The sequence below is a fragment of the Opisthocomus hoazin genome, chromosome 1 (genome assembly GCF_030867145.1).
Source record: "Opisthocomus hoazin isolate bOpiHoa1 chromosome 1, bOpiHoa1.hap1, whole genome shotgun sequence".
Classification (NCBI taxonomy): domain Eukaryota; kingdom Metazoa; phylum Chordata; class Aves; order Opisthocomiformes; family Opisthocomidae; genus Opisthocomus; species Opisthocomus hoazin.
The window spans coordinates 147,792,028-147,804,598 of record NC_134414.1 but is presented as its reverse complement, the minus strand read 5'-3'; the positions used below and the strand labels follow the sequence as shown (position 1 = coordinate 147,804,598).

General features: G+C 45.0%; 1 protein-coding gene across 8 annotated transcripts in view; it reads left to right on the top strand.

Moving 5' to 3' along the window:
• The window catches only part of CALD1 (caldesmon 1), a 200,971-nt gene that overhangs the window by 95,401 nt on the left and 92,999 nt on the right, over nt 1–12,571 (top strand). For 7 of the 8 annotated variants that reach the window (XM_075440680.1, XM_075440690.1, XM_075440653.1 and 4 more), the window contains one exon: nt 8,415–8,526. In XM_075440680.1, the coding sequence (XP_075296795.1) occupies nt 8,456–8,526 (71 nt within the window). In that variant the 5' untranslated portion in view covers nt 8,415–8,455. Of the gene's footprint in view, nt 1–7,579; nt 7,702–8,414; nt 8,527–12,571 lie in introns of those variants that run through there. The other variant, XM_075440671.1, reaches the window with a different exon arrangement.

Here is a 12,571-nt window from a genome sequence, read left to right as displayed (position 1 = left end):
CCTTTAAAGGTACAAACTGAAAGGATATAATGTGGCAGTTCTATTTGTGTAGGCCAGAAACGGAAGACTGGCTTTTCAATGGTTCTAGCAGCTGCTTCTGCCTGTGTGATATTTTGTCTCATGTTCTCATTTTTTTTTCTAATTGAAATCAATGGGAGAATTGGCATTGCCATTTATAGGGCAAGAGGAAATGTATCCTCTTTAATACAGATTGGTCATCTGAGCTGGACCTAACCTGATTCTTAGTGATGTTGGTCTGCTCTTCCCTATTATTAAGAAACAAATAGCTCCTGACTGGAAGGTGTTGGCATGGGCACTGGTTTGCTGCTTTTGGAGATTTCAGTGAGAGATGAGGCTGGCCAACAGCCGGGGCATTGGCACAAGTTTCGACAGTCAGGCCACAGATTCAGACAAAGTGTGCAGGAGGACTAAATGCCTGATGTGGGCATTCTTGTGATTAGATTAATGTGATGAAGCTGAAGGTCTTCAGTGGTAGAAGCAGATAAAAGAACAGGGTGACTAGTGAACGATATCCCATAAGCCTACGTCCCAGTCTTTGAAAGCAGATAAAAAGTTAATGCAAGTCAGATTTTATTTTGGGACTAAGCACTTTTAGAAAGTGTTTTGTGAATGGTAAAATCCCTTTGCTTTCAGTGTGTTTTACCCTTTGAGATGGGGGCCTAATTGTCATTACCTGGGATATCTTCACTTCTTAGAGTAGTAAAGGGCAATGCAATTTTCAGCTGCACTTTGTATCTGCAGCAAAGGCGAAATATTTCCTCAGTGATAATGATATAAGTAAAAATGATTTGTTTCCCAGAAATAAGCATTGCAAGAGTAAAAGAAATTCTGCCTTTACATGTGTACGCACAGAGGTGGGAGAGGACGAAGTAGCCTATATTGGCGTAATCTGAGATCACATCAGTTTCTGACGTGCAGGGTAAGCTCGCTGATCTTTCATACTGTATATTAGATGACTTTGGCCTGTCAGGGTGGAATCCAGTCCTGATTGAAGTCTCTGGGAAGTCTGCCAGGGATTCCAACAGGACCAGGATTTCAACTCTAGTCTGTATACGAATAATATTTCAGTATCTTCTGATCTTTGGGGACAACATATTTGAAATTCTTCAGAGGACACTTGAAGGGGAGAGTCAAGGGTCAATCCATTTAACATGCGAACCAGCAGCTGTGCCAGCAGCATCCAGCTATGTCTTGTTTCTTCCTTTGCTAATGGGAAATGATAGACAAATGTCACCAAGATCAGGGGTGGGACCAGCATGTGCAAATCCAAATGTCAAGAGAAAGCTCTGCCTGGCCCTTATGTCAATGTGCAGTAGGAGAAAGGTGAGGAAGGGAGGGGGAGGAGTGGAAATGGCATACCTGCACTCAGCCGGCCCAGGGGTATAAAGACAAATGGGGATGTCCCATAGCAACTGACTGTCTCCGAGATGATAGGTCCTACTGCTGCATGCTTGGAAGTGTATTGCAGTGTTAGCAGCATGCTAGAAGTTTGCTAGCGCCTCTGGGATGGTGCAGCTGTGTAACGCTCCTTCCCCAGTCCTGAATTAGATCATGGATACAAGAGATGGACCTGAGCAGGTATTTAAAGCCATAGTTCTTTTAGCTGCAGACCCAAGGAGTGAACTCCATGTCAGGAACAATGTCCTATAAGAAGCTCCATGACAACACTTTCATGTGGTTCACCCTGCCCAGCAGGAGCTGATACAGGCCTGGCACCTGAAAGGACATGTGTGGCACTCACTGTGGTAACCTATGCTGTAGCCAAGGTTGGTGAAATCTGTTCAGCGCCTATTTGAGTCAAGATCCTGGACCATGGTGTGGTCCTGGGGGCCATCAGCAGTGTGCAGAGCACCAGCTGGGAATCTCTATGTAATCACTACATATTTTTGCTCAGGATGCCAGAGAATTGTTAACTAATATGTTAATCAGGTTTGAAAATGCCCCACCAATGTACGTAAGCTTTTTCACTCCTGTGAAATATAAGATGGCGAATGTGCCTTATGCCACAAACAGAGATTTTAACAGAAGGGTTTTTTGACTTCATTGTTGAAATTCTAGCTAATTCTCTGCCGCCTCCTCATAGAGTCAGCGGTTTGGACATATACATGTAGATGGAAGTGAAATGCTCTGAGACCAGAAATCAGGACTTTGAGAAATCTCTGCAGTTTGATTTTGTGATGCTAAGTATGAACTGCACTTGGCTGGCTTGCTATTGATGAATTTTCCCTGGAAGTCCTAAGAAGCACGGTCAGATGAAGCAAGGCACAGGCTAGATTGGAATAAAACTGTGTGTTCACATGACCTAATATGTTTATTTTGCCTGGAGCTATTCTATTTGGGAAGGAATAAAGCTGCTTGATATGAGTATGTGTGTGTCTGTATAGATGTACAAGAGTTCATTATCTGCAGTCAACCTGAATACTTGGCCAGGTTTAGAGTAACAATTGCAGATGTGGTTTTAGATGAAAGGAACGTTAAAAATGAATTTCTGGAGGAAAGAAAAGCTTCCTTAAACATAAGCTTTAGTATTGGTAATATGTGATTGCCAGTGATATCCAACATTTCAGATAAAAGAAAGAGCACACATGAGGTGTGACAGAAGTCAAGCCAGTCTGTTGAACTCCACCTTTTGACTTCAATGAAGTTGCACCTGTTTCTGAAAGATCTGAGTGACACTGGATGCTTCTAAAACAGAATTAAAAGGGGAGCAGGGAAAATTATTTCCAAAAGTTTTCTGACCCTTTTTCATAGAAAACAGATTTATTTGTTTTGACTGAAGAAAGATTAAGGAACTCTAATTCTCCAAGATATTGCAGTGGAATGCTTGTCATACCTGCATTTCATGGGTGCCAAGTTAAAGTCACACTTAGACAATGAGTGTTGCTTGTTGAGTTGCTCTCAGCTGCAAAAGGGGCAATGAAGAGGTTCTGTTTTCACTTCTGAGGTGGAGGAGGTAGAAAGAAAGGGCAATGGTAGTCCTAGGTACACACTGGATGTCAAGGCAAGTAGCTAGCTGAAGCAAATTATTTTTCAAGCTTATGACTAACCAGTCCTTTACTGACATTTGAAAGGTCCACACTTCCACACCAGGGCTTTGGGACAACTGAAGACAGATGGAAATATGGGATATTTGGATTAACAGGGTACAACTCTCAAAGCTGCTTGCAGTCTCAGTTTATGTCAAACTTTAATGAGATATTTGATCCTTTTTGTGGGAGTATTGAAAAAAAAATAAAGAGGGCAATGACAATAACTAGGTCTTGTGTTATCACCTGATCCCGCACTGAGGACGGGTCAGAAGTCAGAGGTCCAGCTACATGCACATAGAAAACCTTTGTGTAGTTGGACTTGGAAGTCTTCCCTTTACTGCCTCTCTGTAGGAAAAGTTCAGAAAGAATTTCCCGTTATCATCTTTGTTCAGCCCTTCTCTACAGCAGACATTTCTATTTGTAGAATGTTTTTTTTAGTACTGAAGTTGCGTCTAGTGGCTGGGACCCAACCCGTGGCCTGGTTGTGCTTTAACCTGCTGCAAATGCACAGTGAGAAGAATTTGCAGTTGGTGGAAGTGGCACAGAATTGGCTAAGGCTCAGTCGCTAAGGCCACAAAGGAAATCAGAAGTAGAACCAAACAGGAGTATCCCCAGTTCCTGGATTCACCCTGAATGCTAGGCACCAGGTCATGATATCTAATTGACCTCCTTGTTCTACACTGTGTTACTTGAGTTCTGAAAATCCTGAAGCCGTTTCTCTTTGCGCTGTTCCTGCCTCCCTCTGCTCTGGATGAGGGAGGGAGAGGCTAGAAAGTGGTCATGGTTTCTTTCATGAAGAAACCTCGTGTTGTCCTTTTTGCCACCCTAGCCGTTTTCTGTCCTTCCTGTGGGCCCTAAAATTTCTACCTGCTCCCACACAACTGGGGTCCTACGACAGTGCAGAATGGGTCTGTGCTAGTGCCCCACTTCAGTCACGAGCGTGAGAGGCCAGTTGGGCTAAGGAAGGAAGGGCACCTACCTGGTGCACAGTGCATGCAGATGTCTTTAGCTACATAAGCAAGGAAATTTAGCAGAAAATCTCTTGTGTTACAAAGAAACTGAAGGCCAAATCCCCTTGCTCGCCTAGAGTGTAGCTATGTTCTGCCCTCACTATTTAATGAAGAAAAGCCCAGACTGCTGAGAGGGGGTCTGGCAAGGGCTCTGATCCATCATTTCATGCGTAGGCAGTCATCACAGTTTGCATCTGCCTAGCAGTTGTCTGTGTGGAGCTTGTCTTGGGCATTCACAATATTGGAGAAGTGAGCAATACCATGTTAAGGAAACAGGCACGACTTTCAGGCTCTTTGGGCCTAAAGATCTCCAAGAGGAAATCTGCAATTGTTTCATTGTACTAGGAGGGAAGAAAAATGACATGTGCTTGCACAATGCTGTCACCAGACGTGGTCGGTGTAGAGCCCAGTGCTATTACACAACCATGTTACATTAGAGGAATATGCTCTGGCTTGAAATTTCTTGATTCAAATAGGCTAAAGCTGGTGTAGAGGCTCAGCATAAACATCGCAGTCTGGGAGCCCCTTCAGTGTAATGGAAAGGTGATGGGGAGGTCTTGAAAGGCATTTCTGTTTGTTAAAGACCTGAGTAGCAGTTTGCATTTTCACTTACTTGTTACCAGTATGGCTTGTCTGTTTTTAGGGCCCCCTGGGTGCTGAGCTGTCTCTGAGATCAGTGCTGGGAATAGGGTGAGGACAGTATTAAATCTGAGGCAGAGCAGGAGGTTATTTTGCTCTCCATACTGGAATTGCACAGATATGTGGTTGCGTGTGTATTTCTACCTAGCCATTTATTGTTTGCTTTCAAAGAGTATATTCCCGTTAATTGCTATTAAAATACTTTGTCATATATTTAGAATTACTGTGTATTCCTCTGATTTCCACCTTGATGAAAGCTGAAAGAAGTAAGAATTTTAAACTCTGTCATGGGATGAGACATAAAGCGGAGTGGAATTTGCATGTGTGTGCTTTGTACCAAGAGGGATTAAATGTGGCTGCCCTTGAAGGAAACACTTTTAAGCAAGGCAGTGAAAAACTCCACAAATTTTAGCAATAAACCATAGTCAGCTGAAGATCAAAGGCATTATGTGAAGTGCAGAGATGAAAAGGAGAGAAAAAGACTGGTACTGCTTTTGAAAGGAAGAGTGATTTTGCGGGGAGATGGTATTTGCAGGGCCCATACTTTGCTATGATTCTGATTCAAGTAACGTGGCAACGCTTGTAAATGTTGTAGGTAAGTTACTTTGCTTATCTCTCTTCTCTTCGTCTTTCTTAGCATGTCTTCAGGAAGACCACAGGGTTCAGCAGACATCCCATGATCTAGAGGTTCAGTCTCAGAATCAGAAGAGACAGGAAACCTGAGAAGACCCTTGTATGTGAGGCTGTAGAAAATCTGAGGTCCTGAGCAACAATTATCTTCAGTGGTTTCTGAGAGATATTTAAGAACAAAAAGCAAGGTCAAATATCTTTGTAATATTCTTCCATAGGGTCCCTCTTCTGTGTCTGGTGGTGGAAAACTCCCAAGAATTCACTTCAGATGCTTTCAGTGTTATTTCAGTCGTGTAAAAACTGAAGAGGTGTTGAGGGTTTTGGTTTGCAGTAGAAGTAACAAAATGATCAGTTTTGTGATGTACCCTTCCACAGAGTAAGAGTAGCGCAGAATACCTGACTTTTTCAAGTCGACCTGCTAGCTAATGACTCATTTTCTTGTGCTGATGTGGCTTTGCTAACTAAAGGTTGTACTGTTGACCAGACCTCCATTTCCCAAGTGTCTTCCTCAGTTTTGAAAAAAGGATTTAGCTTGCAAGTCATCTGAATTCCATGAAGTGGCTGGACCTCAGTCCTTTGAGAGGAGACACTCTAATAAACCCTAGACGTCCTCCCAGGCCATCCATACATCTGATCTTCATGAAACAACAGAAAAGCACCCTGTAGATGGAGAATGGTGGTTGCATCAGGGAACTTCTCCCAACTGTTGTGCAATCTCCCCTACGCTCCTGGGAAGGCAGGAGGGGAGAAAGAACAGAAACAGTTCTGGGTGTTTATTATTATCTTCCTCAGCTTTCGTCACGGGGAAGAAAGCTTGAGCTTTGGAGGTGAGAGATGGTGCTGAGGACCATGTAGCAAGGGAAGGGGTGGAGGTGTTGGCTGGTACAGTTGGAGAGGGGATGGGGGAAATGTGGGTGAATAGAGTCTGGAGCTGGGAGGACAGCAGGGATGTACCTTAGTCAGGAGAGGCGGAGAGAGGGATATACCTGGCTGGGTAAGAGATGATGAAGGTGCAAATAAATCAGATGTCAAAGTATGTCTACTTTGGGGAGGTAGAGCAGGGAAAAAACTTTGGGATTCTCCGTTCTAGCGCACGAGCTGTCAGCCTAACAGTGAGCTCTTTGTGTTTGAAATCCCTGGTGGTGTCTGCACTCCACAGACTAAGTGCTGCTGCTCCTGCGGACACCGTCACCCGCCGTCTGTGCACAGAAACGCGGCACACGGCTTTGAGCTCGCTCGCTGTGGTGTACCCTTCCTCCTTTGGTGCTCGTCCCCCGGCCGGGGGGAACTGCATCAGCCCTGCAGCTCGCGGGTCCTCTAGCAAAGGAGCTGTGGCCAAGTTTAGCTGCACGCGTAGGCTGAGATGAAAACGGTAGGCTTGCGGTTCTGTGTTCTTCAAGGGGTTACACAGTGGTAAGAGTAAACTAACACAAGAATTGAAAAAATGCCTTGTTCCAACTGGCTTTTTACATATATTGTCTACTTGTGCATTAAAAAAAAATAAGCGGCAGCAATTGTAAAGTGACTATTAGGTTTGCAAAATTAACTTTCCCTTTGAACCTCCACAAAACCACCCTGGCCAGCCAAACACGAAGAAAGTCACAACAACAACAAAACTTTAAATCCCCCAATCTAGGTACAAATCAGAAAGAAAAACACCCCCGGGAAAAGTAGACTAATAAAATAACCTTCACAACCCCCCTGCTCTCAGCAGTGTTTTAATCCAAAAAAGGGGGCAGAAAAAGCCACGGATTCCCTGAAGTCATGAGAGGCTTTGCCGTTGCTGGTGATTTTATGGCGAAGGCACGGGCAGGAATGTCAAGCTGCAAGACAGATCTCCAGCTGGGAGCGGAGCACTTCGAATCATTTACAAACGCACCTTGGCTTGCTTTCCCTCAAACAGTGAGCGGTTCATACGCCACCTTTGAAAATTTTAGTCTGCATCTGCCCTCCGGCTTTCTCTGCGGCATAAACAGTTGGTCTTGTACTAACAGGCTGGAAAACGTGGGTTTCATTTTTTCTTTTTTGGGGGGACACGGGACGCGGGGGGGTGGAAATCCTCCGAGCGCAGCGCCTGGGCTAGGATTGCAGAGGAAGCTGAGGCCTCCAGCCCCGCACAGGAAGCAATCTTCGAGCAGGCCTTAAATGCCAGATTCCAGGCAGAGTTTAACTAACCACTGACAGCTCTGTAAACAAAGCCGGGACAAAAAGAGAACAGCTTTCCCTTTTCTGGTAGTCATTTTTGGTTTGGGGGCTGCAGGGGAGTTCTGTAATACTCGCCTTGATGGGATATAAACCAAGGCTGGAAAGGCTTTGTATATGAAGAGCTGTAAAGGGGAAAATATTTCATGGACTAAATCATAAAGAAGAAGGTAGGGCATGGGGAAAACGCGTGGATTAAACTACAAAAAAAATATTGCTACTTTTTGGTTCTTGGAGCAGGATTTGTACACAGTTCTCCTCTTCCTGGGTGGTATTTAAAAGCTGTGGCTGGTTTTCCTTCTCTTATTTTCTCTTTTCTTTTTCTCTTTTCCTTTTTTTCTCTTTTCCTTTTTTCTCTGTTCCTTTTCTCTTCTTTTTCTTTCTTTTCTTGTCCCTTTCTTTTCCCTTTCTTTGAAGGGGGGGGGGGGTGTGGGAATAGACAGACGAGGACTAACTTTTGCAAAGTTTTAATAATCTGTGCAACAAAAGAAAATAAGAAATCTAGTGTGCAGTGTTTTTACTGCTTCCAGTAAAAATTGGAAGCCTGAAGTTAAAACCCTGCTGACTTGTTGCTTTTGTTTGTAGAAAGGACCTGTGACGTTACAAATAGCGAGTCTGCGGCTAGCAGATGTATACAGTCCTTACTTCAAACATGTTGATTTAATTTTAGCTAGGGAACTAAATGCAGGCATGGGCTATGTTTATCCTACAAGGCATTTCATTAATCTTGTTTATCTCAACAATACTGAGGAAGTTAAATTTTTTGATGGAAAAAGATAATAGTTACAGTGAAGTTAAGAAAGCAAAACAGAACTAAATGGACTCAGTCGGTTAAATGCATCCATTGTGTTTTCTCTCATCTAAGTGGTCATCTCCCTTTTAGATTTGGATCTCTCCAGAGCTCTGAACGCTTGAACACCCACCATGGATGACTTTGAACGTCGCAGAGAACTCAGGAGGCAAAAGCGTGAGGAAATGCGCCTTGAAGCAGAGAGGTGAGGTATTACGTGTGGAAAGTGGTGCCGGTGGCTTGCCTTTGATAAGCAGTGTCTTTGAGTATTTCTGTCTTAAATTCCAAAGCATGCTATAGCTCACCAAAGAGTCCTTGCTAACGATAGGTACTGTAAAATAGCTTTAGTTAATACTGTGGGAGAGGCTGGAAGTCGGGGGTGTCTAGTGTCTAATTCCCTTAGGCTGTTATAAATACCCTGGCTTCTAGTTATTTTGTTATATGGATAAACGTAAACAGGGAAGATGGCCTACGGCCAGGTGAAATTATTGATAGGAAAACTCATGTTCAGATGCTATGGGAGTGAGTGCTGTGCAGATGGGATTGTGTTTGTCTTTTCAGACCTAGAGCTAAAATTGTAAGATATCAATTGAAAGCTGAGATACATTTGGTATACGTAGAATATAATTTCTGTGAATTGTCTGCCATTAGTGCGATATTGCTGTTGTATTTGTACTGCGTGTCACTTTTTATTCATGTACAGCCACTTTATGTGGGCAACAAGGACGGTATTTGCTATCAGTTATTACAGATTTACTTCGGTGCAAATGAGAACAGAAATTGACGTGGGTATGAGCGTGTCGATTTATGAAAGAAGCATCATGAAAATACAGGGAATGACATTTCATTAACTAACCTCCTTTTACACCTGTACAGTTCCATTTTCTGTCATGGAATTTCCCATGATTCACGATGGAGTAAGCAGGGAGAAAGGCTCCATTTGTTTTTGTAATGTCTTCTCTGATATGAAGATTTGATTTAGTTACTATTAACACTGCAGCGATTTATAAAAAAATGGAATGTAGTTTTAAGCACATTTTGTTCTCATTTTTGTATTTAATTTTGAATATGGACTTCGTTTTTGTTTACAGTTTTTGTCACGCGCTGACAAACCTGTGGTGTTTTGGGTTCTGAATGCTGTAGGAGAAAACACATTTTTCAGAGCAATTTTAAATGGAAGTCAGCAGAATGCAGTGCCAAATGTATTTTGTATGCCTGCTTTGAACTTTTCATTACGACCCTGCTTGTGTAGTAGGGCGCTCTGGTGGTCGTTCATGCTGTCTGGGGGGTGAAGGCCAGGTAGATGAGATGGCTTTCTTTCCGAAGGAAGTGTTGCCATGCAGAACTGGGTATGTGAGCTCTCATCAGGCTCTGAGCTGAACCTGCGAGCTCTGGAAGGCAGCAGCAGCATTGCCAGCAGATAAATAAACTCACAAGAACCCTGGTGGCCAAAGGGACACGAGGCGGCAGCCTTCCTTTGGGAAATGTGGCTGTCACCTGGTTGGTGACCTCCCCAAAAGGTGCAAGAGCCGATGTGCCATGCAAGCTGCATTCTTGTCCCAGAAGGTCTTCCCCCCAGGGAAACATATTTCCCCCCAATATGTTTTTGCTGGGCAGCATGGGAGGGATTTCAGAGCCTGTGCCAGTGCATGGTATAGCACATGGTATTTATATACTTCTAGAGTACTTCTGCCTTAAGAAAATCTTTTTAAGGAAAGGCTGAGACTTTAGGGTTTTTGGTAATAGAGGCCCTGGGCAGCTGGTGGAGGATGCTGGGGGGTGTAGTTCGGGAGGAGTTTTCTACTGGGGAAAAATGTTGCTTGAACTTCCCCGTGAAGGCATCCAAACTGTTAGGTGAGCGTGCAGAGGCTGGGGGGTGGCCTAGGCGTCAGCAGTGTGTCGTGGCCGGCTCCAGCAGGTGGGGGGTAAGGGGCTCTGCCCTCACCGCCATGGAGGCTGAAATCCAGGACTTCAGGCATATCTGTAAATCGCCATGCAGCCTGCGATGTTACGCATGGGCCTGACTCTGGTCCCTGATCACCCTCGGAGAAACCAGGATGAAGTGTTTTTGCCACAGAGGGGCTGGCTCTGCTGGGATTTTGCATTTTTGATTGTGGCAACCTTTGTAGAGGCAGCGAGCTCAGTGGCAGCCTGGCCAGATGAGGAGGGCTTGAGCCCGTGTCCCTGTTATCCGCCGAATGGCTGCAGAAGCACTCCGTGCCCTTTCCCACACATTTGAAGGCTTTTAGCAATAAGTTGCTGTACTCTAATTCTTGCTGTACTCCCTCTGCTGCTGCCAACTTCAAGCATTCAAGTATCATGAGTCAGACTCCTTAAAAGTCACAAGACTGCTTTAAAAATCTTCAGATCTTAAAAATAATTTAGTCTGGCCTTTTTTATTTTTGGTTTGCCTTAACAATAACAGAACCTGATTCTCAAGTTTTCAGATGTGGCTCTGGGAGCTGGGACCTCCCAAAACCTGCCCCGGGAGGGCAACGTCGGGGAGGAGCTGAGCATCCGCCCCCATCGCACCGCACCGCTCACATCGAGCTCAGGGCAGCAGCATTTGGGAAGCTATTAACAAACAAATACGCTATGCTGGATTGCTTTTGTTGAATTCAGATTTTTAGGGATTTGAAGACAATCTTCACGCTGCAAAACACAGCTACCACGTGTTTGTGTACGTCTTAAGCTACTGCAATCTGCTTGCCAGACCTCCCTCTGTCTGAACACTTTCAGGTGTTTTACAAAGTCAATCGTGCAGTCCTAAAGAGTGGCATGGAGGAGGAAAATGCTCCATCAGGTCCGTGCACTGGTACCTGCTGCCTGGGCACAGGGCATTTCCCTGCACCCTCCCATCAGTGGGCTGTGGCCTTGCTATGGGGAAACTGCCGCTGCTTGGAAGCATTTCCGCTGGGAGATGGACAGATGGATGATTATGTGTGGGCTATAACATGTTTGCTGGGTCTCCCAGACACTGTTTAGGCTTCTCTGAGCTGAACAGTAAACCCAGAAGCGCAAGCAGCCATATCAAACAGCAGTATTTGTAACTCAGCCAGCCGCAGTGACGCATCTTGCCTTTTGCTGGGATGAAGGCACACGGAAAGCCTGTCTTCCCAGCCTGACACCCGTGCCCAGGAGAGACTGCGGGGTGAAGATGCCTTGTAACTGCACAGACTCGTGCATCACATGCCCGAGAAGGTGGGACCTGACCTTACTGTGTCTTCCCCAGGGGCCAGAGGCTGCGTGGGGACTGGTCAGGATACATGTGCCATCAGCTTCCCAAATGTCTGTCATGCCACTGATGTCCAGCATCTTATGTCTAATCTCTGGAGATGCTTAGTGCAAATATGGTCCTTGAGGCTGATGTCAGGCTTTGTGTTTTAGGTTTTTTTCCATTAGAAAGCTGTTGGAAATGATCCTTTCTTGTGCTGTGTAGCCCTTGCATTCTGAGTTAATACGCTTAGGATTGACCCTGAGGAGAGGCTGGCTTTGTCTTTTAAAGACTAACAGTGCAGTTCACCCCGGTATGTGCTTTGGCTAGTAGTTCATGCTGTAGCAACTCAGATATACATTGCCACCAACTCAGAAAGCTAGTAATTTTTTGGCTTTTTAAGCTTTTATCATTTCAAGGCATCCCACACACCCTGGATTCCCCAAACGAGCTCACTGCACCCACACAGAAATTTTGTCCAGCTGGAATTTTTTAACTATTTGTATTTGTCTGGGATCTCTGGAGGCCTATTGGGGTGTTTGGAGTAGCAGTGCAGACCTGTCTAGTGGGCATGTGGCCAATGGCAGGCGTATGGGGCTTTGTCCAGCTGTCTCCCAGGCTGTCAGATTTATTGCATGTGCTCAGGCTGGCGGAGACCCAGCAGCTCTTGTACCTCATGGGGGAACAAGGTTTTCCAGGTATAGGCTGGGAACCCAGGACAAAGTATGGCAGCTTTAACTGTACCCGTCTGCTAGCATTTTGTGTGTGGATTGTATTGATCGGGAGCAAGGTCAGGGAAAATAGGACCCTACCAGCCATTTGAGCGCTCTCTCTTTAACTTCTCTGTGGCAAAGCCAAGGCTTTATCCTGCTCCTCAGAGGAAGAGTGGGTCCTGCGCAAGTGGTTGTATAAAGCCCTGAGGTCCTGGTCCAGAGCTGGCTGAAGTCAGTGGGAAGCTCTCCACTGATTTCATTGGGTTTTGGACTAAGCCCTACCTGAGTTATTTCAGCCAGATGATCTATGAGACAGTCTCAGT